At 39.9% G+C, this 27,111-nt stretch overlaps 1 protein-coding gene across 1 annotated transcript in view; it reads left to right on the top strand.

The window, feature by feature from the left end:
• ITIH5 (inter-alpha-trypsin inhibitor heavy chain 5) overlaps nt 1-27,111 on the top strand; it is a 73,682-nt gene that overhangs the window by 19,594 nt on the left and 26,977 nt on the right. Inside the window, exons 3-7 of the mRNA XM_060095413.1 lie at nt 257-420; nt 1,369-1,470; nt 3,299-3,549; nt 17,690-17,859; nt 21,185-21,301. Coding sequence (XP_059951396.1) covers nt 257-420; nt 1,369-1,470; nt 3,299-3,549; nt 17,690-17,859; nt 21,185-21,301 — 804 coding nt within the window. The remainder of the gene's footprint in view (nt 1-256; nt 421-1,368; nt 1,471-3,298; nt 3,550-17,689; nt 17,860-21,184; nt 21,302-27,111) is intronic.

Here is a 27,111-nt window from a genome sequence, read left to right as displayed (position 1 = left end):
ACAACTGAGGGGAAAATCTGGAAAATCAGGAAAAGACAAAGAAAGAAGAAAACAATCACAAGTCAAGGGCTCCCAAATTGAAGATGATTTCTCTTACGGAAAAAAAAAAAACCCACACCTACCCCCAAATGCTTGAATCATGCTTTCATATGCCATTGAAAATACTGTTTTTTTACATTTTTATTGACGTATGGTCGATTTACAATGTTGTGAGAGTTCCAGGTGCACAGCATACTGTGTGTTTTGATTCCAACAGAAAACCAAGCCCTTGATGACAGAATTCTCGGTGAAGTCCACCATTATTTCCCGTTATGCCTTCACTACGGTTGCCTGCAGGATGCTGAACAGAGCATCTGAGGACCAGGAAATCACGTTTCAGATGCAGATTCCAGCCGCAGCTTTCATCACTAACTTCACTATGTAGGTGACACCCTGGTCAGAGACCCTGGGTTGAAGATTTCTAGGCGGGAGGGTCAAGGGGAGCCTGAGCTGCTGTGAGGACCACAGTCTTTGGCCGTGAGAATTTATACATTCTCAGTCCAGTGGACAGTTCGTGGGAAAGAAGGTTGATTCCCTCCCCCGCTTCCTCCCCCACTTCCTCTCCCTTCTTCCTTCTATCTCTCCCTCTCCCCTTCCTCCTTTTTATTACTTCTTCTTTTATCCCATTACTCTCTTCTTTCCTCCCTCCTTTCCTCCCCCCACCTTCATTCCCTCTTTCTTTCCCTCCAACAAATGGGTACCCACCCTGGGCCAGGCACACTTCAAGGTGATTGGTCTACTTCTATGAAAAAAGACAATGTCTCTCTGCTCCAGAAATTCCACTGGGGAGAAACAATAAATAAGCAAACAGATGAATAAATGAGATAACTTCAGACAGTAGCAAATGCTGTGAAGATGGCAAGTAGGATTGAGGCGGCTTGTTTAGTTGGGGAGGCGGATCAGAGGAGTCAGTGTTGAAGTTGAGATCTGAAGGACGAGACACCATGAAACCTTTGATGTACCAGATGGAATGTCTGTCTTCTTTTCTCCTGAACTAAGAGGTAAAGAGATGCAAATTAGGTGTATGGGTTTAATTTTAGGTCTGGGCAAGGTTGAAGTTGGTGAATCTTCTTGGAAGTTTGAGCAGGTCTTCTGATTTCCTCCTGGAGAATCAGAGGCCCCATGGCTTGGATCTTCCCATTTGGACCTGTTGAAAATTGCCCTAGAATGAGATGAGTGATACAAGGGGAGTGCCCTGGCCTGGAATGCATTCTTTCTGCACATCCAAGAGGCAAATAAAAATATTTTCTAGGGTTGTCATGGTTATGAGATCCATGTTTGAGTTTGTCTTGGACGGCAAGCTGGCAACGCAGCTGTCTTGTGTTTCAGGCTTATTGGAGACAAGGTGTATCAGGGAGAAATTACAGAGAAAGAAAAGAAAAACGGTGATAAGGTAAAAGAGAAAAGGAATAAAACCACAGAAGACAGTGGGTAAGTACCATTGAATTAAGGAATTAAAAGTCCACTTTAGCCAAGTGTCAAATTTTCTACCCTGTCTACCCATCTTGTTCTCACCCTTTTCTTCAAAGATTTATCTTTTTATTTTTTATCATCATAATAAATAATTAAATATACCTGGTTAGGGACTTCCCTGGCCGTCCAGCTGTTACGACTTCACCTTCCAGTGCAGGGGATGCGGGTTCGATCCCTGGTCAGGGAGCTAAGATCCCACATGCCTCGGGGCCAAAACACCAAAACATAAACCAGAAACAGTACTGTAACAAATTCAATAAAGACTTTGAAAATGGTCCACATCAAAAAAAAATCTTAAAAAAAATACATATATATACCTGGTTAACAATATAGTAGCTACGGGTTTATGATGAAAAGGAATATTTTATCACTCTCATTCCCCAGTTCTCACTTTCTAGAAACATCCACTTCTGATATTTCTGTAGTTTTCTGGTAGTTACCTCCCTCACTCTAAATATTATGATAGTTCTGCTTTTTAAAAATTTCGTGATAAAAAATCAGATATCTGTTGATTCTGTGCTGTGAAGAAAGAGGATTTAGCCTGTTCACAATACTCCCACTTTCTCTCTGCATTCCAGTTTTTTGTATTATTATCTTTTTCTTCTTCAGTTAATTTAAGCAGAGTTATACCATCTTAGACGAGTCCTGTTATCTTCAGTGCTAATATTCTCTCTCCTTCATGTCATCCTGCCTTTTCATGTCCATTTCCAGCACTCAGCTCTTGCTACTTAATCATTTACTTTTGCATCATCAGAGTTATCACCGTTAAAATTCTGATCTGTCGTGGTCTTTGTATTCTTTGTCTATAAACTGAATCTAAACACTGAAAACCAATAGATCCGTTCACTTTTAATGACTCCGTAAATAACATTAACTAGAGAACCACCTAGTATACTGAGAATAATCAATTTCCCTCTCTACCAGCCCATTTGAAAAAAAGTCATTTTTTCCCTTTGAAGGAAAACGATCTTAGTATCTAGAGGAAAAGGTGTGAGCGTTATGAGGATTATCTTTTCTTACACTTCATAAATTGTTCAGAATCAGGCAAGCCACAGTTCCGTTTAGTTGGATCACAGCAGGAATCTGTTTTCCCTGGAGGTTACCTGTGTCAGTCCCCCTCCCCTTTGCTCCCTAGGGTCTGACACAAGGAGAGGTCGGAGAGTTCAGTAGTCTTTGAATTCTCTGCTCTTCAGAATTCCTTAAACCTGTGTGACCTTCCTCTAGTGCAGGCCTTTGCTACTCCTCCCAAAACTAAATTCTAGTTTTTCTTTCTAATGTCAACTGAAAAAATATGCACAACCTAAAAATCAAGAATTATGTTTTATTGGAGGCATTACTGAAGACTATAGCCTGGGAGACAGCTTCTCAGCTCTGAGGGACTGTTCCAAACAGGAGCCAGGATATAGAGGAATTTTTGCTGAAAAAAAAAGGTAGTCACACATCAAAAGATTACTGCTAGTCACACACACTGAAAAGCAATGGACATCTCGAGTTGATGAATTCAGTGCTATGAATTCATAGGAAGGAAGATGCAAGAGTCTGGGCTCGTTGAAATTATTCCTTAGATATGCATCTTAACTGTCTAGGGCCAGTCTCCTGGTTTGCTCCATCCTGAATCCCCTCAGGATGCATCATGGGGGCAGCTGCAGTGGCTGGTGGCTTGATGATGGGGAAACATTGTGGTCCATGCTAAGGCCTCTCGCTGAGAGAGGTTGGCCAGGGCCCTGGGGGACTCGAGCGAACCTGGCTTTCTCCGATCCCCTGTTCCCTTTTCTCTTCCTTCCAGGGAGAAGGGGACGGAGACCTTCAGAGCCTCCGTAGTGCTTCCCAGCAAGGACAAGGCTGCCTTCCTCCTGAGTTACGAGGAGCTCCTGCAGCGGCGGCTGGGGAAGTATGAGCATGTGGTCAGCGTACGGCCCCAGCAGCTGGTGGGGCGGCTGACGGTGGAGGTGACCATTCTGGAGAGGTCGGGCATCGTGGCGCTGGAGGTGCTGGGGCTCCAGAACAGCCGTCGCCAGGGCAGCGGGCGGGGGCAAGGTGAGCGGTGCTGGCCGGATGCACTCAGGTGTCGTGTGCTGACTCCAAGCTGGGCACTGGCATTAAACCAGATGGCACCCCTTCAGCACGGGCCCCAAGAGGAGGGGGAATCTGAAGGACAGCAGCAAAACAAAGACAGTGCCCTGTATGTTTTTCTTTTAAGCCAGGCTCTATCAGGAGATTTAAAGTTCAAATCATTTGACACTCGTATCACTTTTGGGAATCTCACCTTGGTGAGACATCTAAAATATCGGAACTGTTACATGTACAAACCCGTTTGATAATACTTGTAGTAGCAAAAACATTCCTTCATCCTAAGTATTCAACCACACAGACGTGATTAGTAAAATAGGGTTACAAAAACAATTCAGCACGTGATAGAGAAAACAGAGACAGTTGTACATACACTTTAATGTTAAATATGTTAACTGTGAAGCTGACAAAAGACCAGGAAGTTACATAAAATAATCATTTTATACTAGGGGTAAGGGAGTATGTGGTCATTTTCTAATACTCTTTTTATATTATTTTATTTTATTTTTCAATACTCTGTTTTTAAAACAAACTTTTGACATTAACGTAAACATCTAAATAATGTGCTATATCTTTCTAAATTTAAATAATGAAAAATATGTGCTGCCAGTTTGACTTAAGACACAGACATTTTTTCTTCATTAGTAAGATTGCTCAATTTGCTTTTTTCTCAAATTTTAATGTTCTAAATAGCACTCTGTTGAAATGATAATGAAAAATTCAATCTAATCTAATTTTAACCACTATATTAATTTCCACTAATAGTTTATATTAAATATTCACTTGCATTGTGCCTTATCCTAAATATATCAGTAAGGCTTTATGTCAAATTGGTGACAAGATAGATGTGCCCCAAAATTCACCAGGGTTAGAATGACAACATTTCAGATATCTGTGACACTGAGGTCAGGGAAGTGCTGAGTGCTAAGTGATCATGGAGTGTGCAGAATCTGAATTCAACCCCTGTGACTGCAAGGAGGGTCCAGAGTCTCCCAAGAAGGCTTCTTGTACAAGAATATTTAGGGATAAGGTTGGAAGAAGAGAAGAGAAATAACTTGACATGAGGAATAACAGAATGTCGTTATCTTACATGATGCAAAAACAGTCAAGAACCGGAGCTGGTATGTGGGAGAGTAAACAGTATGGAACATACGCATTCTGCCCGCAGCACGCAGTTCAGTGAGTGACTCTGGACGTGAGAAGTCGTTCACCCTCAAAGACCGGAGTGTGGATTCAGGTCTATTATAAGCTGACTCCAGACAGTGGGCTGGCAGTCCATCCAGATCTCGTCAAAAAGTTACAGATATCATCAAGGGACCTGACATTCAGAAATGGCATGAGATACATGACACCATTCTTAGGTCATCTAGGTCACTGTGTATATGGTTAATGGATTTTCAATCAGTTATGAACTATGTCCTTGAAAAAAGCTGACCTGGGCCGTGTGAGACTCAGCTTACGCATCTGTAAACAGGGATAGTAACTGTCTCTTAGGGTCATTGGGAAGCATTTGTGTACATGTGGTGCCGAGTAAGAGCTTAATCATCATCATTATTATTATCCCCTTCTATTTACTTTTTTTCTCTGCAAATCTTATCTCCCCTATTAGATCATAAGTGATTTTGAAGCAGGCCTTTGTCTGATTAACCTTTGCCTTCTTACAGTATTAAACATGATGCCTTTTAAAGAGTAGATAGCTAATGAGGTGTCTGCAAAGTGGAGAAGAAAAGGAAGAAAAAAAAGGAAAAGAAAGAAAAAAGAAAAATATACACCTAATCTAATAAGAAAGAACATTTTAAAATTTCATTTCTCCCTAATCACAACTTAGTGGGAAATTTTCCCACGTGGGAAGTATGGTCGTCCTGTTGTAGGAATGAAATGGATGTGTGTCTTGCCAGGTTCAGAACCACTGTGACTCTTCAGAGGTGTCCGCGTTGTGGTGTGTGGGTTATGCTTGGAGGGGACAGGTCTGAATCCTCTTGTTAATCCTGTTACTGCTTATCTGCAGGGCCTGTGGGAATCTCAGAGGAATTTTTCCAGACCATTGATCTCTTGGGAATCTGTTTATTTTTAAGAAAATTGTTTTCCTGGCTCTTTGCACCAGAGTAGATATTTTGCCTTCCAGAGCGAGAGGTCTCACAGGCCATTACCCAGGCCAGGTGCAGTGGACCGGGGCCCTTTTGCCCCTCATTCCCGTCCAGAGCTCAGCTGTTCCTCTTCCTGCAAAACGGCAGCCCCAGGAGCCAGAGGCATAGGATGTTGTGATTTTGTCTGGATGCTATTGCATGTTTCCAGAAAGCATCCAGGATAGAGGTGCAGCTAGAATAGCACTTAGACCAGGACGTGGCCTGTGATCGTGTGAATGTGGACCAGAGCCAGCACATGCCTCTGATAGATCTGGCTGTCCTTAAGAGGTCAGACTTCTGGATGTTCTCTAAGCAAATCTCTGACCGCTGGACCCACTGACATCTTTATGGAAGCAATTCTAGTTAAAGATGACTATGTGGTAGCTACTAGAGTCGGCCCTTGCACGCAAGATTATCTCCTTCAACCTCTAGAACAGCCCTCTCTGGGAGCTTTTGTAAAATACTGAGGGTGTGAGTTCAAATTCCGAGTCTCTCCCTAGTTATATAAAGAGAAAGAGAAAGGCTAAAAGCAGTGGAACCTACCTTTGCCTCAGTTTACTTGTCCGATGTATGGGGATTGGACCCACGGCTATTGAATCGTAAATGAATGGGCTTTTTCTCAATGTGAAAGCCAATTCGGTGAGATGTACTTTGGAAGCCAAAGCACTATACTTTCTGGATTAATAAAATAGTTAACTCACGTGCGTGGTTCAAACTCTAACAGGATACAAATTGGTATTCAGTACAAGACCAGAATCCCTCTCTCATCCATCACCCTGCTCCCTTCTCCTCCGGTAACTCTCCTCTAAAGTATTTTTATGATTTCTGGGCTCAGTGGAACAGAGTATTTGAAATTAAGACTTTTCCTGGAACATCCCTGGATGTGTGATCTTCTCAAGTCATACACCAGGATAGATATTCCATCTATGTGATTGGTTTAAAGCTCTAGGTTAAAATCTCAAACTTCTTATAGCCCTATGGCACCAAAATTACTGCCCTTTCCATGATTTAAAAAAATAAATAAACTGGAGGGGTGCATAAAACTTTCATTCATGATCAGATCCCTGATGGCTAGGAGTAAAATAAAATGAGATAAACAAAATAAGAAATAAGGTACCTTGCCTGGTTTATCCCCTTTTGCTTTACATCAGTGATGCTCAAACCTGGCTATACCCTACAGTCACAGGAGAGGTTAAAAAAAAACAAACAAAACAGATGACTGAGTCCTACCTCAATCACGTGAATTAGAACTTATCCGGGTGAGGCCTGGGTAGCTGTATTTTTGGGGTTTGATATTATTTGAATTTTGATGAGAAACATATTTTATGAGCACTTTTTAACATGCTTATTTATTTGTAAAGCTAAAGAACAATGTTGAAAATTTTTTCTACCACTAAACAGATATGGTTCTATGACTTTCATTGTTTATCGCTTATATTCTTTGCTTTTTGAAAAAGCAGTTTTTATTGAAGCTTAGTTTGCATAGCATAAAATTTTCTCATTTTAAGTCTATAATTCAGTGATTTTTAGTACATTTGCAGATTTACGCAACATCAGCACAATCCAAGTTTAGAACATTCCTATCACCCCGAAGATATTTGTGCCTACTTGCAATCACTCCCTGATCCCACCTCAGCCCCAGGCAACCACCAATCTACCTTCTGTCTCTATTTTCAGACAGCTGCATTTTTAAAAACACCCCAGGTGATTCTGATGGTTGGTAAAAGTTAGGAACTTTTACTTTGGACTTTCCAGAAGAATTTAGGGACGTTAACTATGTCAGGATCTTGACCTACAGAAGCAGCTTTTTTAAAAAAAGATGAATTAATTTTATGTATTTTTAACCGTTTTTTAAAAATATGAAGTATAGGGCTTCCCTGGTGGTGCAGTGGTTGAGGGTCCACCTGCTGATGCAGGGGACACGGGTTCGTGCCCTGGTCCAGGAAGATCCCACATGCCGCGGAGCGGCTGGGCCCGTGCGCCACAACTACTGAGCCTGCGCGTCCAGAGCCTGTGCTCCGCAATGGGAGAGGCCACAACAGTGAGAGGCCCGCGTACTGAAAAAAAAAAAAAAAGTATAGTTAATTTACAATGTTGTGTTAGTTTCAGGTGTACAGCAGGGTGACTTAGTTATACATACATATATATTTTCATGCTTTTCCCTTATAGGTTATTACAAAATATTGAGTAGAGTTCCCTGTGCTATACAGTAGGTCCTTGTTGATTGTCTACTTTATGTATAGTAGTGTGTATATGTTAATCCCAGCCTCCTAATTTATCCCTCTCCCTACCCCACCTTTCTCCTTTGGTAACCATAAGTTTGTTTTCCATGTCTGTGGGTCTGTTTCTGTTTAGTCTATGAGTTCATTTGTATCTTTTTTTTTTTTTGGAAAAAAATTACATTTTAGGTTGTTAGAATCCCACTTCCCCCAGGTGCTCTGGAAGCAATGTTTGCTGTGCTCTCCATGAGTTATGTCTGCATCCTTTACCTGCTCAGGAACTCAGCTTACAGCTTGCTTTTTAATTGTATCACTCCCGGTAAGCTTCCCATAAGATAATCCTAAGAACCAAGGAAGCTTCATTAGGAAGAAGAGAAACACTCAAAATATACTTTCATTACCTTTTATGTTGACAGATGAGGTTGTTGACACTGCAGGGGTCTTTGAGGATAAACTCATGACCAGCCACACGTCCTGCAGGATCAAGTCACTTTTGACTGCAGACTAGCCTGTGTCCTGCATATCTGTAGATGCCCAATGAGGGGTCAGTTGAATCTGTTTAAAAATCTTATTTCTCTTTTTCTTTGCTTGGTCTGTTAACCTCATGACTCTGCCTTTTGCTGTGAAGGCTCTCAGGATTATAATCAAGGCACCTAGTGTGGTGCCTGGCATAGAATGGGTGCTCAATAAATATTTGTTAAAAGAATTTAGGAATAAATAACTGTCGGCAGTGAAGATGCTATTGGATTTTCAATACATTCCTGGTTTGAGTTAGTCAGTTTTGTCAGCTCTTGGGTCTAGCTCTTATTCTGTTGTGAAGCAGGGATTAGGAGACAGAATTTGATTCCAGAAGACTGGTTACAAGAATCTAGATCCCTCCCTTTTCCAGAATTGCCAGATAAAAGACAGAATGCTCCGTTACAGTTGAATTTCAGATAAACAGTATGTCCTGTGCAGTATCTGAGACATATTTATCCTAAAAAAATCATTTTGTGGCTTATCTGAAATTCAAATGTAACCGGACATCCTGTCTTTTTATTTGCTAAATCTGATGCTCTGCCCTATTAAAGGCTGCATTGTGACTAATGGTTCACCCCCAGCTCCGGTTCCCCACTGCTGTGTGTCTTTCCCCTGGATCCAGTCTCCAGTCTGCAGCTGGAAGGGCATGGCCCCTCTTGGCCTCTGTACATTTGCCAGGAAGCAATCTGGTTGTTATGTGAGGATTTCCAGCATTGTTCAGTGCAGAAATTATTGAGGTATGAATCATTTGGCTCCATAGTTGGATTTGGTTTTTTTGTTTGTTTTGTTTTTAATGCTGATAGGAGGACCCATGTTACTTGTCTGTTTGGACATTGGCTCTAGTTGGGTCGGCGCTGGCTCTGAGCAGGATGGCTCCGAGACACCGGGGAGGGTAGCCTTCTCTTTCACTTGGTACTGGTGACCATCCTGCTCTTCTCTGGGAGGCCTCACTCTGTTTCTTCCTTTCTCCTGCTGTCTTACTTTGCTGTGCAAGGTGGAATGTTGTCCGGGTGAATGGCACTGTCCACCACAAGTGTGGCTGAAACCAGAGGTGGATGCAGGTGACATGTATCAACTAGAGCATCTGCCACGCCCACCAACACACTTTCAAGATGACCCTGTTGAAGGGCCCTTCCATTCATCTGCCCAAGTATGTGCCAATGTGCTGAGTCGTGTCCACGTTAAATGTTCAAGCTTACCTTGAGTCCTCACCACATCCTGTGCTGAACGCCTGGCACCTACAGATGTCCAAGGCATTGTCACTGCCCTTGAAGAACTTAGAGTTGGCAGTTTTGAAAAATTAATACAAGTTTTTTTGTAATTGAAGTGTAGTTGATTTACAATGTCGTGTTAGTTTCAGGTGCACAGCACAGTGATTGTTACACATAAATATATATATATATATTTTTTCTTTATCAGATTCTTTTCCCTTATAGATTATTGCAAAATATTGAGTATAGTTCCCTGTGCTTTACAGTAGGTCCTTGTTGTTTATCTATTTTATATATAGTAGTGTGTGTATATTAACCCCAAACTCCTAATTTATCCCTCCCCGCTTTTCCCCTTTGGTAACCATAAGTTTGTTTTCTATGTCTGTGAGTCTGTTTCTGTTTTGTAAATAAGTTCATTTAAAAATTAACAAAAGTTTTAAATTGTGGTAAAAAGCATATAACATTAAATTGACCATCCTAGTCGTTCTGAAGTGTACAGTTCAGTAGTGTTGAGTTTATTCAAAATCTCCAGAATGTCTTCATCTTCCCAAACTGCACCTCTATATCCATTTAACAACTCTCCCTTCTCCCACTGCCCCAGACCTTGGCAACCACCATTCTACTTTCTGTCTCTATGAGTTTAACAACTCTAGGGACCCGTATAAGTAGAATTATACAGTATTTGTCTTTTCGTGACTGGCTTATTTTACTTAGCATCATGTCTTCAGGGTTCCTCCATACTGTGGCACACAACAGGGTTTCCTTCCTTTTTATGGCTGACTGGTATTCCATTGTACATGTAGACCACATTTTGTTCATCCATTTATCTGTAGAAGGACACTTGGGTTGCTTCCCCTTCTTGGCTATTGTGAATAGTATTGCTATGAACATGGCGTGTAGGGTCTTTGAGATCCTGCTTTCAGTTCTGTTGGGTATATGCCCCAGAGTGGAATTGCTGGATCATATGGTGGTTCTACTTTTAAGTTTTTGAGGAACCACCATACTGTTTTCCACAGCATTATACCATTTTATATTCCCACCAACAGTGCACAAGGGTTCCAGTTTTTCCACATCCTTGACAACATTTGCTATTTTCTGGTGGGGTTTTTTTGTTTCTTTTTTTTTGTTTTATTGTGTTTTGGTTTTTTTTGGTAGTAGCCATCCTAATGGGTAAGAAGAATTGGCAGTTTTGAATAGTAGTATAAGGACACCCTCTATAAAATGCCACCCACGTCTTCTCAGTGATTGGGCCAAGTTCTGCTTGAGTGCCAGAGGACAACGTTGAAGAATTTACCAGAAATCTCTTAGTCTTATATTCCTTTGCTGTCCTAGCACTGCTTTTGCTGGGCCTTCATTTGGTCCAGTTTCAAGCACTTAGGGCAGCTAATGTTGGAGGTCATCAGTGGACACAAAATGGTATCAAGAAGGGGTAATTCATGTTTTTAGGGGTTATCTGCATTTAGAATGTATGAGGTAGCTGTACTTGTTTTCATGCATAGTTTCTCTGGGCAAGTCAATCAAACAGGGAAAACTGAGGCTCAGTAATGTATCGTTTTGGGGAAAGAAAGAGTTTTGAGTAAGTAGTGAAGTAGTAAGCTAGTTTGCTAAGAAATCTGGGCAAACACTGCTTACCTATACAGTGATGGAGTTGAATTTGAATGCCTTCAGCTGTAAATTTGCATCATCATTCTATGCTACATGTTGTCATATCTGTATGATGCTATTTTCCAAAAGGATTTAAAATACCAACTAGCAATATAGAGGAGAAAGCCCCCTTCCAATAAGATAACTGCATGTAATAGGGGACTTAACGATGGTATTTAAATTCTTTTCCGTCTTCATTGCCTCAACTTTACCCCTTTTTTTCCCCCTGAGACCTATCCAATATAGGTACAGTTGACATACATTATATTAGTTTCAGGTGTACAACAAAATGATTTATTTGTATATAATGCAAAATGATGACCACAATAAACCTAGCGGACATCCCTCACCATACGTGGTTACAGAATTTTTTTCCTTATGATGAGAACTTTTAAGATCAACTCCCTTAGCACCTGTTAAATATGCAACACAGTATTATTAACCATAGTCGCCATGCCATAATTACATCCCCATCACTTTTTCTTTTAACACTCTGCCAGTTTGCTTGAATGTTGTCTTTATCGTGACCATTGGAGGATAGTTGGCCAATTATTCACATGTTTTTGACTTGCCCTTTATTGAAGAAATCTCCCCACTGGAGCCCAGGTGAGAAGGTTACATAAACAAGTATAGACAGTTTAGCCTCTTTTCCAAGGGGAAATGAGTAGACAGTGTTTGTTTGGAAATCCTTTTATAAAATCACCAGGTGTTGGCTGCTTTTCTCCGGCAGTTGGCAAACCCCGCACCCACAGGAAACAGAGGCCAGGAAATTCCCCATCCGTTGACCCAAAGAGGTGTAGCTTTCAGCTGATGACCTTGACTGTGGTTCTTTGCTCCTAAATCTTTTCACCTTTAGACACTGTACATAGCAGTCAGCTTCCCTTTTCCCCCAGGTGGTTGTCTAGGAGAGGAATGTTTATTTGTGAATAACATCCCTGTTCTCTTCATGCTTTATGCAAAATAGACGACGTGCCTTATCATTACAAGATAGAATCAATGGGAAAAATAGGAATATTTAATGGCACTTGTATGCATGGCTCTTAACTTTATGGGGGCTCCTTGGAGAATCTGGTGAAAGCTACAGACATCTCTCCAGAAAAAAATATACATGTACACTTTCTTTTTTGAAAAAAATATTTATTTATTTGGTTGTGCTGGGTCTTAGTTGCGACAGGTGGGCTCCTTAGTTGTGGCATGTGAACTCTTAGTTGTGGCATGCATGTGAGATCTAGTTCCCTGACTAGGGATCGAACCTGGGCCCCCTGCATTGGGAGCACGGAGTCTTAACTGCTGCGCCACCAGGGAAGTCCCTACATGTACACTTTCATGCCAAATTCTGTATATAATTTCAGGGAGCTCTTGGGAAGCTACTAATTCCATTATACTTTATAAAGATTGTTCTCTGTATCAACATTCTTGAATTTCCTGCTAAGAATGTTCATTATGATGTGCCTTTTTCCCTCTAAATAATGATTATTTGTTTTTACTAAGCTCTTAGTGGTGTAGAGAAACCTGTTATGGGAAAATGTAAACTGTGTGTTACCAAAGAGTTTTTTTTCCCTCATGAGTTGCCTTTCATCCTAGACAAAAAGAATAAGAAGGTACTTCTGAAGGGGGAGAGGCTGGAGGCTATTATGTATTGAGCATCTACCATGTGCCGGGCACCATCCTCACTTGCTTTTATATATGATGTCACTTAATTCTGACTGTGATTCTATGATGTGGATTTAATAGGTGTGGAACTGAGGCTCAGAGATATTAAGTCTGTCGTTTTGAGTCTCCCAAATTCTAGAGCCCACTTCCTTCGGTATTATGTGGGTTCTAAAATAACACGTATCTTCTTGTTCAAAAATATGGGGCTTTAGACAGGAAGAGGGCATCGTGGGGATGCTAATGACCTGAGAAGCAGGGAACGGTGGTTGGGAAAAGAGCAGTCAGTGAATCTTCTCAAGGATGCTCTAGAGGCAGTCTTGTGCCCCCGAAGGTCATCTTGCACAAGACCACTGATGCTTGGATTAAAACAGGGGGGTGACATGAGAAGACACAGTTTCCTTCAATTCAGAGCAATCACCAAAGTTCACTGCTACCCCTGACCAAGTGGGCACGAAGGAGGGCAAACCAATAGGAGGAAAAAATATGTGGTTTCTCATTAGAAAAGTAGGTCAGATTCTCACTCTTGGTCTGCTCCCAACCTGTTGCCTTGCACTCTTCATTATGTTTAGGACACATCCCGTGATTGCTGAGGGCCCTGCTAATAAATTAGCCCATTGTGCTTATGATTTTGTGGCGGTCAACAGGATGAGCCCCAATTCACAGTCAGGAAAAGCTAAATAGTACTATTATGCTTTAAGATTTTGGTCAGTAACTGTGGGCAGCCTATACTAATCTCATTGATTTTTTTCGTTCTCTAATAAATTTTTTATTAAGATTTTTTCCTTCTCTAATAAAAAGAGGATTTTATTTTCTAGAGATACTACTCTGGAATTTTTCCCAGCAGACCTTTTTTTTTTTTTTTTTTTGATAGGTAGTGGAAAATTCCTTGGGTCACATTGACTGTCTGGTAATTAGTGGGTGGAGGTCAACCTCAGGAACCGGGCTTCTTGGTGAATAACCCTACTGGGCATCAACCCACTCTTTGGGCACATAAAATAAGCCTATTTAGAGGAATCTCATGAATTTTCATCATGCACTAGCAAACATCAGAGGTCAGTAGGAAACAAAAATAATAATACACTATCCTTTCTCATGGCTTATATCAAAGAGCCTAGTCAAATGAATTATGAAGAGAGAAATTATACTTTTTAACCCTCAGTACTTTCATTCAACCATGAATGGTATTAATTCAGAGTAATTGTAAAGACCATTTCAATGAGAGAGACTTGAAACATGAAATAGTAAGTATGTCCTGACAGTGTAAAGAGAGTCAAATCTCATTCATGTAGAATTTTAAGGTTAGAGAGAATCTAGTGGCGCCCAATTACATATATCAAAGGCACATGACCACTGTCTTTGTGCAGGAACCAGAATCACCTGGAAGGATTGCGAAAATACAGATTCCTGGGTCCCACCTCCAGGGTTTCTGACTCAGAGTTTCTGGGATGAACCCAAGAATTTGTGTTTCTAGCAAGTTCCCAGGTGATACTGATGCTGCTGGTCCAAAACTATGTGGTAGAGCTGGTCTGCATCACCCCTGCAGGTGATGAACCCATCCAGGGTTTGCTGGAACACTTCTAGTGAGATGAGTTGTGAAAGCTGCTTCTTCCAACAGGACATCTTTCTTAGAGCTTAGAGATGCTGCACGCAAGTGCTTCCTTGTAACTCTGTCCCTGGTCCGCATTCTGCCAGCTGGAACTACAATGAATACACCTAATCCCCATATAAATGCCTACACAAACAGACTTACCCTAAGATGGAGGTTCATTTGGCAAATAATACTGTGTTCCATCCCAGGGATTGTTTGTTCAACCTATTGGACTATACAGCTTTCAATGAGTTTAATTTTTTTTAAAAATTGGGCTCTGCCCAGAATAAAGTGTATAAATCTTATGTGTGCAATTTAATGAATTTTTACCTATGTATATACCCAACCAATTACTTTCAGGTCAAGACGTAGAGTATTTTCAGCACCCCAAAAGGTCCCCTTATCCTCTTTCCCAGTCAGTATTCACCCCCGAAGGGAACCGCTAGGCTCCTTCAATTGCCATGAGTGAGTTATGCCTGCTCTTGAGCTTTGTGTAAATGGAAACATACTGAATACTTTCTTTTGTATCTTGTGTTTTCACTCAACATGACTCTCAGATTCAACCATGTTGCGAATAGCAGTAGTTCTTTCCTCTTCGTTGCAAGAAGTATCCCAAGTTTGACACGTTGTGCTGTTTTAGAATTCACTGGCCCTTCAATTTTTTGTACCCCTTTATGGTTGATGATAATGTTAGCTAGTGTGACTGCCCATCATGAATCAGAATGGTGCTAGGTACATCACATCACAACCATTTCAATGGTGTGTTTGGTAGACAATTCATCCATTTTATAGATGAGATAACCAGGGCTCAATAACCTGCCCAGAGCCTCAGAGATGATGAGAGGCAGACCCAGTATCAAATGCAGGCCCTTCTGACTCATTTGTGCCCCTGAGTTCTAGCTAATGTATTATCTAGCTAATGTATTATAGCTAATGTATTATCATACCTCTCACTCTTTGGGGCTTTACCAGTAATGACAATGAAAGATTGACTCCAGGGAACACAGGCTGGCACTTGTCAGCATGCCCTCGAGATTTTCACAGCTCCTTCTTCAGATGAGCAGATCTGTTGGAAGTATGTTCTCTTGCATACAACTGACTTTCTGTAAGAACAGACTTTCTGTTTGCTAGCTCTCTGGCCACTCCTGAAATCCCTGCCCTCGGTAAGTCCAAATAATAGAAGAGTCAGTTCTTCCCGGTGGTTCCTGTTAAGGTTACACCTAAGTGGTCTCTAAAAAATAATTGTCAGTTCTGTTGAAGGAAATGTCTAAGCTTCCTTTGACTTTTGTCTAAATAAGCCCTTAGCAGAAAGAAGTTTATTCTTAAACACAAATTACCATGGGCAAATTTTGCCTGATTTCCTTTTTTATTTTGCTAATTAGGGATGGAAAATTGCTGGTCAGCTTACTCCATGGTATCAACTTGAATAGATTTAAAAAGAGAATCAGATGCTCTGCAGCAGTTTTAATCCAGGCTTTGATTCAGTATCTGGATAAAAAGTCCACATACTGATGTTTACGAATTCCTCATTTTATTTTCATATTCTTCATCATGCATGCAGATCTCAAAAATTTGGGTTTCTGTTGTTTGGTATTTAGACATGGTGGTGTATGGATTTACAAAGGTGGGTAGTCCACAAAATAATTCTCTGTAGTGTGTCCTGCTGAAGGAAATGAAGGTTAGGAGTAAAACAAGATGCTCTCTGTCATCACTAATTTTTCTTAAATCACATAAAATCCATTTATCCTCTTTCTGGAATTCTAATTTATATCCTAAGTTTCATGCTGGGGAAACCTTTGGAAAATGTTTTCTTTAAAGAGTCATAAGTTTTCTGGACAAACAGTATGTTAGGGCAACCAAATGATTGATGGAGGAAAAGTGTTCCTTACTGAAGAATTCCACATGGAAGGAATGATAGAATTAGAAAGCAGCCTTCTGTGACTCTAATGAAATCGTGAACAGGCAGACATCATCAGTGATTGATAAAACTGTGAAGGGAAAGACTGATGAGGAACTTTATCATGGGTGATCAGAACCCACCATCAATCTTACTGCAACTAAAAGTAGACGACTAGATTTGTGTACTTTCTGATGTGATAAAGTAGTAGGGACTCAGAATCATCAAGAAGTGTTCTTGTCCATAGCACTGAAGCTGAGTCTAGCCTGTCTCTAGCTCTACCCACCAGAACACAGGAACTACAGGGGACTGAGTTGTGATTCTCAATCTTAACTGAGCATTAGACTCCCACGGGGAATTTAAACATCCTGATGCCTTGGCTGTGTCGCAGACCAATTAAATGAGCTCTTGGCCCGGGCATTGGTATGTTTTCTACTCCCCCAGATGCTACATTCAATCCAAAGTTGGGGACCAGGGCTTCAGAAGAGCAAGTTAAAAGACAGGACAAGTAAACAATCACAAAATACAGAATGTAAGAAACTCCATAGGACAAATAACCAGTGTTTTACAACACTTATGTGTAGCATTAGAAAAAAGGTGAAGAGGGGGGACAGTAGTGGATTAAAAGAGATTTAAGAAACATAAACCAAATGTGATGTGGGGACTTTGTTATGATCCTGATTCAAACAAAGCAACTGTTCCAAGATAGGTTCTAGAGACTCAGGAAAATTTAAATACAAACTGAGTATACGTTGATAATAAAGCACTGAGCATTAATTTTGTTACTTGTGCCAGTGGTTTTGTGGTTACACTAAAAGTGTTCTTGTAGTGAGAGATATATACTGAAGTATTCATGGATGAAGTATGATGGCTCAGATTTGTTTTAAAATTCTAGCAAACAATTGTGAGAGGATACATAAAAACAGATGCAAAAGATTGGTAAAAGGTTGATAATTGTTAAAGTCAGGTGATGGGTACATGGGAGTTCATTTTACTGTTCTGTCTACTTTTGCATATTTTAAAAATTCTTATAAGAAAAGATTTAAAAGGAGGCATAGAAGTGAAATATATGCTAACATACCTGGTACATTGTGATATGTTATCTGTACAAAGTTTTGGGAGTTCATATGAAATATAAACCTGAACTAAAATAAAGTCTAACCCTTTGTGTCCATGCAAAATAGATCTTGTTTCTTTTCAGAAAAAATTTATATACTCAGTTATTAACTATCTCTATATCTTGCTTACAGATGATTCTGGGCCACCTCCTTCTACTGTTATCAACCAAAACGAAACTTTTGCCAATGTCGTTTTTAAACCTACTGTGGTCCAACAAGCCAAGATTGCCCAGAATGGCATTTTGGGAGATTTCATCATTAGATATGATGTTAATAGGGAACAGGGCATTGGGGACATCCAGGTAATGGGTTCGTTGTTGCTGTTTCATGTTAGTTGCTTGGTACTGTTAGTTACACCTAGAACTAGGGATTTCAATACTTAGCTAAGGGAGGGAGAACTACCAATTCTTAGGAAATCTATTTTAACCCCAAATATGTCTCCAAGAAGACCAGCAGTGTTCCCTTGCTGGAGGCTGGGGTTATCTGTTTCCTGCTTCAATAATCAGGAGGCAAATGAAACCTATAATCTAATTTTCCCTGTGGTATTTAGATGAAGTTAGAACATAATTCGTCTTTAATTTTAATTTAGACAGGCCCATGGCTCCTTTTTCTTAGGTTATGTTGCTCCAAAGACAGGGCGGGAATATCAAAATGTATTAATGTGCATCCAGAATGTAAGCAGTCTTTATGTCTTAACATGAAAGGTGGTTAGGAAAAACCAGATAATGAAGGGAGCAGGATTCTCAAGTGACAAGGGTCAAGAAGGGATGGATAATTTAAATTGATTTAGTCAGTGTAGTCGATATACTTTTAAAGAATGACCTTATACAGATTAAATTAGCAATTAGTCAAAGATGTCACAAAGAAAGAAAACTACAGGCTAATATCACTGATGAACATAGATGCAAAAATCCTCAACATAATACTAGCAAACAGAATCCAACAGCACATTAAAAGGATCATACACCATGATCAACTGGGGTTTATCCCAGGAATGCAAGGATTCTTCAATGTACGCAAATCAATCAATGTGATACACCATATTGACAATTTGAAGGAGAAAAGCCATATGATCATCTCAATGGATGCAGAAAAAGCTTTCGACAAAATTCAACATAAAACTCTCCAGAAAATGGGCATAGAGGGAACTTACCTCAACATAATAAAGGGCATATATGAAAAACCCACAGCCAACATCGTTCTCAATGGTGAAAACTGAAACCATTTCCTCTAAGATCAGAAAGAAGACAAGATCCACTCTCACCACAATTATTCAACATAGTTTTGGAAGTTTTAGCCACAGCAATCAGAGAAGAAAAAGAAATAAAAGGAATCCAAATCGGAAAAGAAGAAGTAAAGCTGTCACTGTTTGCAGATGGCATGATACTATACATAGAGAGTCTTAAAGATGCTACCAGAAAACTACTAGAGCTAATCCATGAATTTGGTCAAGTAGCAGGATACAAAGTTAATGCACAGAAATCTCTTGCATTCCTATACACTAACGATGAAAAATCTGAAAGAGAAATTAAGGAAACACTCCCATTTACCACTGCAACAAAAAGAATAAAATACCTAGGAATAAACTTACCTAAGGAGACAAAAGACCTGTATGCAGAAAACTATAAGACACTGATGAAACAAAGATGATACAAACAGATGGAGAGCTATACCATGTTCTTGGATTGGAAGAATCAACATTGTGAAAATGACTATACTACCCAAAGCAATCTGCAGATTCAGTGCAATCCCTATCAAACTACCAATGGCATTTTTCACAGAACTAGAACAAAAATTTTCATAATTTGTATGGAAACACAAAAGACCCTGAATAGCCAAAGCAATCTTGGGAAAGAAAAACAGAGCTGGAGGAATCAGGCTCCCTGACTTCAGACTGTACTACAAAGCTCCAGTAATCAAGACAGTATGGTACTGGCACAAAAACAGAAATATAGATCAATGGAACAGGACAGAAAGCCCAGAGATAAACCCACACACATATGGTCACCTTATCTTTGATAAAGGAAGCAAAAATACACAATGGAGAAAAGACAGCCTCTTTAATAAGTGGTGCTGGGAAAACAGGACAGCTACATGTAAAAGAATGAAATTAGAATACTCCCTAACACCATACACAAAAGTAAACAAAATGGATTAAAGACCTAAATGTAAGGCCAGACACTATAAAACTCTTAGAGGAAGACATAGAACACTCTATGACATAAATCACAGCAAGATCCTTTTTGACCCACCTCCTAGAGAAATGGAAATAAAAATAAGCAACTGGAACCTAATGAAACTTAAAAGCTTTTGCACAGCAAATGAAACCATAAACAAGACGAAAAGACAAGTCTCAGAATGGGAGAAAATATTTGCAAATGAAGCAACTGACAAAAGATTAAACTTCAAAATTTACAAGCAGCTCATGCAGCTCAATATCAAAAAAACAACCCAATCCAAAAATGGACAGAAGACCTAAATAGACATTTCTCCAAAGAAGATATACAGATTGTCAACAAACACATGAAAGGATGCTCAACATCACTAATCATTAGAGAAATGCAAATCAAAACTGCAGTGAGGTATCACCTCACACCAGTCAGAATGGCCATCGTCAAAATATCTACAAACAATAAATGCTGGAGAGGGTGTGGAGAAAAGGCAACCCTCTTGCACTGTTGGTGGGAATGTAAATTGATACAGCCACTATGGAGAACAGTATGGAGGTTCCTTAGAAAACAAAAAATAGAACTACCATACGACCCAGCAATCCCACTACTGGGCATATACCCTGAGAAAACCATAATTCAAAAAGCATCATGTACCACAATGTTCATTGCAGCTCTATTTACAATAGCTAGGACATGGAAGCAACCTAAGTGTCCATTGACAGATGAATGGATAAAGAAGATGTGGCACATACATACCATGGAATATTACTCAGCCATAAAAAGAAACAAAATTGAGTTATTTGTAGTGAGGTGGATGGACCTAGAGTCTGTAATACAGAGTGATGTAAGTCAGAAAGAGAAAAACAAATACCATATGCTAACACATATATATGGAGTCTTTAAAAAAACAGTTCTGAAGAACCTAGGGACAGGACAGGAACAAAGACGCAGATGTAGAGAATGGCCTTGAGGACACAGGGAGTGGGAAAGGTAAGCTGGGACGAAGTGAGAGAGTGGCATGGATGTATATATACTACCAAATGTAAAATAGATAGCTAGTGGGAAGCAGCCACATAGCACAGGGAGATCATCTCGGTGCTTTGTGACCACCTAGAGGGGTGGGATAGGGAGGGTTGGAGGGAGGCACAAGAGGGACGGGATATGGGGATATATGTATATGTATAGCTGATTCACTTTGTTATAAAGCAGAAACACACCATTGTAAAGCAATTATACTCCAATAAAGATGTTTAAATAAACAAATTAGTTAATTAATTTGCAATTAGTTGGAGGAATCAGGACCATGGATACTTTTGCTCTGTGTACGGAATCTGGCCCTAGACTCTGTTTCATGCTACCTTTGACTTTTATTAGAGATCCCATAGACTATCCATTTTGGTTTGTTTTCCTACCTAATATGAGTACTACCATTCTTACGTTCTTTTCCCTCCACCAGGTTCTAAATGGCTATTTTGTGCACTACTTTGCCCCCAAAGACCTTCCTCCTTTACCCAAGAATGTGGTGTTTGTGCTTGACAGCAGTGCCTCCATGGTGGGAACCAAACTGCGGCAGGTGAGTGAGTGCTTCCTGCCCATTTTTTCCTCTCTCACATTTGCCTGGCACAGTGATGTTCTCAGTGAATAGAATTCAACTGATGACAAATGTCTGCTTTACCATTCAGCTGTTCCTGCCTGTGGGGAACCTTCCTGAACTGATTCAGTTAAGCCATGGACATAAATTATCATTTCAGCCTGGGGGTTTTAGGAGAGCAGAGGGCTGTAGGAACACCTTGAAATAAAGGGGACTGGCGGGGTAGATAATGTGAATGAGACGGGAATACAACGAGAAGGCCACTCAACAGCACCGTTGTTGATGGAATAATTCCTTTCAGTAGTGATGTCCTTTGAGAACAATGGAATAAAATCATTGGCAGCCCCCTTGGCCTGTGGTTAGAACCAAGGACTCCTATCTCAGTAATTCAGGACTAATATACTCACAGTATTTAGGATGAATCTTAGAATTCCAGGGATGGGGGGACATTAAGGGGACCTGTAGTCTGTGTTGAAAAATTAAATTATCCTCAAAATACAACTATTTACATTTTTTCACAAACCATAGGAAAAGGCTATTCCTTATCCTACTCTCATATCATAAATATCAGAAATTTGCATTTATAATATATTTCCAGCTCACATAGTGGAAAACAGAACCTTTTCTGTACTGGTTGCAAGACCAACGAATATCTCTACATTCAACAAAGAATTAGGTCTCTTAGGTTTCTTTCTTAATTCATTATCTGTTTTTATCAATTAATGATAAATATGTGGTCTAATGAGTAAAATAGTATCTGAAACCTCTTAGGAACCCTCTGTCTCCCCTGTCTCCACCCCTAGGTGCCCCTCCACATAGAATTGAACCTGATCTTAGCTGATAAATTATTGTAAACATTTTCTGTTATTACTTTGTAGTTACTTTCACCATTTATATTTTTAAAAAGATGCAATATTATATGTATATATAGGCCTCACCATGCGGTTTGTGGGATCTTAGTTCCCTGACCAGGGATTGAACCCAGGCCCCTGGCATCGGAAGTGTGGTGTCCTAACCACTGGACTGCCAGGGAATTCCCAGTATAATATATTGATCTTTTCTCCATGACGTCTGATTTACCCCCACCCCAAAATAGTGAAAAATATATTCCAAAATGTGATACAAGGATTTGTTTTAGCTCTTTTCTTTTGGAGGATAGCCAAATATAATTTTTAACTTGTATAAGGGGAAGATAACCTCTCCTGTAAGCTAGATCTTCCTGGTTCTTCTGCATCACATTCTTGTACAGTCAGCCTGCCGACTCCTTCCTTTCTAATACTTTTTCTTCATTCTGCATCTCTGACCTTCCATCTGGGATTCCTTTTTGTGTGTGTGTGTGTGCCTGAAGAACATTCACTGGTATCTTTTTAATGGTGGGTCTGCTGGTACAGACTTCTCAGTTTTTTCTTGTCTGAAATGATTTATTCCCCTCTCCCTCTTTAAGGATATTATTACTAGGGATGTCAGTTCTACGTTGGCTATGATTTTCTTTCAGCCCATTGAAGGTATATTCCATTGTCGCCTGGGTTCCATTGTTGCTGTTGAAAAGTCAATAATAATTTAAACTGTCGTTCCTCTAAAGGTAATCTTTTATGGTCAACTGTCTTGAAGATTTTCTTCTTCATCTTTAGTTCTCTGTAGTTTTTTTTTTTTTTTTTTTTTTTTTTTTTTGCCATATGCGGGCCTCTCACTGTTGTGGCCTCTCCCGTTGTGGAGCACAGGCTCTGGACGCACAGGCTCAGCGGCCATGGCTTACGGGCCTAGCTGCTCTGTGGCATGTGGGATCTTCCCAGACCGGGGCACGAACCCGTGTCCCCTGCATCGGCAGGCAGACTCTCAACCACTGTGCCACCAGGGAAGCCCATCTGTGTAGTTTTAAAATGATGGTTCTAGGTGTGGATTTCTTCTTATTTTTTTCTCCCTGAAGTTCCTAAGGCTTCATGAATTTGGGGATTCCTGGGAAAGGCCTCAGCTGTCATCCATGAAATTGCTTCAACTCACTTTTCCTCCTGGGATTCCAATGTTAGATTTTTTTCTCCATATTCTCTGTGTTTCCCATGATGTCTTCTGTATATTCCAAATTTTGCCTTTCCATGCTCCATTCCAAACCTGTCTTCCAGTTCACAAATTCTCCCTTCAGGTCTGATCTGCTGTTAAACTCACCCACTGAGTTATTTCAGGTATTGTGTTTTTTAGTTCTAGAATTTCCACTTGGTTCTTTTTCAGATTTGCTCTCTCACTTTTTAGAATGTTATGTACTAAGTTTTTAATAATTTTTTTAATTTTCTCAAGCACAATACACATAGCAATTTGAAGTCCATATCTGATAATTACAATCTCTAGAGCCACTTAGGAGCTGTTTTGATTGTCACTCATCTTTTCTCCAGTGTGACTGGTTATCTTCAATTGGGTAATGGACATTATATTGCAAATGTTTTGTAGAAATAGTTTGAGGCCTAGATCAGGATCTATTCCTCTAGAGAGTTTTGAGTTATTTCTATCAGGTTCCTGGGGGAATAACAATCTGGGATCGTTTTAGTCCATTTTCAGGGCTTGAGATTTTTCTGGGCAGACCAGATGGCTCAGAGCTGGATTGCAGTCCTTTCAAAAACTGGTTTATTTCTATCCTTGGTGGTCTCTGGACATCAACTCTTGGATTCTTAAGCTAAAAAGTGATCCCAGATGCTGAGCCCACCTCTTTAAATTTTCATCTTCTCCCAGATATTTTTCTCACTATTTTATTAACTCTTTGATACTTTCAAGATTTAAAAATATATACATTTTGTTTAACTTTTCAGTTGTTCTTAGTGGGAAAGTTGAATACAAATTGCGTGTAGGTTTTACTTATGGGCATCATTTTCCAAAGTTTTATTCACATATAAGTGAAGCATTCTTTTGTTGTGGTTGATTATTTATTGATGTTTCAGAGGCCTTATAACCTTTCCGTATTTACTAAGTACTCTGTAAAGTTCTTTGCTTTATGTACTCCAGGTTCTTAAATGCCATTTGTTTGCTAAGTTGTTTTTGTGCCTTTGGTGGATAATATCAATAGATGTTGACAGAAGGATAATCATGGCTTCTTTTGAGACCACTGTTGGCCACAGAATACAGTGTTAATTAGGCCTTGTATATGATCCAGTATAATAATTCCCATTTGGAATTCCAGTCAGTCAGTTAACAGCTACAGAGTAGGTGCCATGTGCTACATTTCCCTGTGTATCTCATTAAATTCCTATGCACCTATTGCACTTCAGATTTTCTGTTTTTTTTTTTTCTCTTTTCTTTAAGACAACAAGCTTCGTGAGGGCAGGGTTTGGGTTTCCTCTGTAGGAAACAGCATTTGATGAAGATATTGATGATTAAAGTTGCTGCAACCGATCTGAATTCATTAAATATTTTATATTTTGATATTTTTACTTACCATCACATTATAAATTATCCATAAATTAAATATTCTTTCAAAACCTGATTTTAATGGCCACAGAGTAGCACTATTCAACAGAAACTTCTATGAGAATGGGGATGTTTGATACCACTGCTATCCAGTATGGTAGTGACTTGTCACATGTGGCTATTGAGCATTTGAGCAACTGAGGAGCTGAATATTTAATTTTACTTAATTTTAATACATTTAAATTTAAATACCACATGTGGCTGGTGGTTACCATTATTGGACAGTGCAGCTAAAGAATATTTACTCCACCACCATGAGAGACTTTGAAGTTATTTCCATGTTTTGCTAATATAAGCAGCATTGGAATGACTGTCTTCAGTAGAAATCCGTGGCTGTATGCCTGATCATTTTCTTTAGTTACAGTTTTTAGAAGTAGGGCAAGGAACACCAACCCACTTGTGGTTTTTGATTCATATTGCAAAAACATTTTTCCATAAAGACTGTACCAATTTATAACATTTAAACCTGTTACCAGACTAAGAATTCTAAATAAATTAAGCAGTTAAAAGTAATCAGGGCTTCCCTGGTGGCGCAGTGGTTGAGGGTCTGCCTGCCGATGCAGGGGACACGGGTTCGTGCCCCGGTCTGGGAGGATCCCACATGCCGTGGAGCGGCTGGGCCCGTGAGCCATGGCCACTAGGCCTGCACGTCCAGAGCCTGTGCTCCACAACGGGAGAGGCCACAGCAGTGAGAGGCCCATGTACTGCAAAAAAAAAAAAAAAAAAATAGTAATCAATGAACCACATGCCAAAATATGTAAGAAAATATAGGTGCATATTTAACTACTTTTGAAGTAAGAAAAGACTTTCTAAACTTAAAAGCAATGAAAGTAATTACAAAGGAAGAAAATCAATAACTTCAGCTATATAAAAATTTCAAACTTTTGTTTTAAATAAAAAGGGAACAAAAGACTGGGGAAAACTTTACAGCAAAAAAGAGGTTTATCTTTAATATATAAAGTGCTATATGAGGAGGAAAGGAGTTTATCTTTAATATATAAAGAGCTACTCCAGATCAATGAAATTAATCCTGTATAAGAAAATGGGCAAAGGATGTGAAACAATTTACAGAGAAGAAATAAGAAGATTCAATAAGATTATGAAAAAGAGTCAATTGTTCTAGTAACTAAAGAAATGCAAGTTTAAAGAAATATGATTTTCATCTTCATAATGTAAATTACTTATAATGACAGTTTCTATTGTATGCATTTGTAGAACTCAACAAAATTATAATATTTAAATGATTTCCTAGTAAATATTAAGAAACACCAAAATGGTAAAATGCATGATCAGTTCTACTGCATGGCCACAAGAAGGCCATTCATCACCCAAAGGCTACAGCAGCTTGAAAGGCTCACATCTTCAGGAACCTGAGTCACTTCAGGATTTAACCTCAAGCCCAGTCCATTCCAGCGCACATGGGTCTTCTTCCACTTCTTATGGGAAAACTATCAATAACCTTCCTACCAAATAACCCCCAGAAAGATAAATCCGGCCCCAAATTGTGCAGACAAAATCAATGAACTGAGCCAGGGGCTCCTAGACTTACCTTTAATGATAACATAATTCAGGCACTTCTTAAAAATGGAGTATGGAGCATTTTCAATATGCTAAGGCAATTACATGAATTATTTAATTAATGAGTATTTAATCTTTATACCGATTTGGTTGTCATCCCCATTTTACTGATGGAGAAACTGAGGCTTTGCAAAGGTAGATAACACAGCTAGTAAATGGCAGGGCCAGGCTTCAAAGCCAGGTCTGACCCTGAAGGCCATAAATCAAACCAAGATGCTGTGAGGTCTCAGTGAAAGTAGCGGAGTGATGAGATAGCATTCCCATGTGAAGTGATAGATGTGCAGATGGCAACACGGTCAATGCCTTTACATTTCAAGACTCAGTTGAGAAGGCTGCATCTAGAGGGAGGGATTTCCTTACCAAGTGCAGTGTAATGATAGATGTCACTCTGTTTGTTATTCTCCCCTCTTCCTTCAGTCCTGGATAGGGAATCCCATTCCTTGCAAGGCACTGAATGTCTGGCATGCACTCTGCTGGCTTCTGAGCCGCAGTGTGGCCGCTTTCCAGGAGAACCACCCAAGAGCAGCCAAACACATGTCAGAAGCCTCCAGGCAATTTCTAAAGCCCAGTGGCTGCCTTGAGTGGTTTTGAAAACCGCTGACTGTTTTAGCAGCTCTCAGCTCCTTGAAGGCCACAGCCCTGAGTGAACAGCTTAGCTGGCTCTTTGTAGAGTCTGGTACACAGTATTGTGTCCCCTGGTGAAGAGGAAGATTACCCCCGAACACAGGGCTTTGGTGATATGTCAGCAGGCTTGGCAACAT

Source organism: Mesoplodon densirostris, chromosome 4, assembly GCF_025265405.1.
Source record: "Mesoplodon densirostris isolate mMesDen1 chromosome 4, mMesDen1 primary haplotype, whole genome shotgun sequence".
Lineage (NCBI taxonomy): Eukaryota > Metazoa > Chordata > Mammalia > Artiodactyla > Ziphiidae > Mesoplodon > Mesoplodon densirostris.
This window is presented reverse-complemented; position numbering and strand designations above follow the sequence as displayed.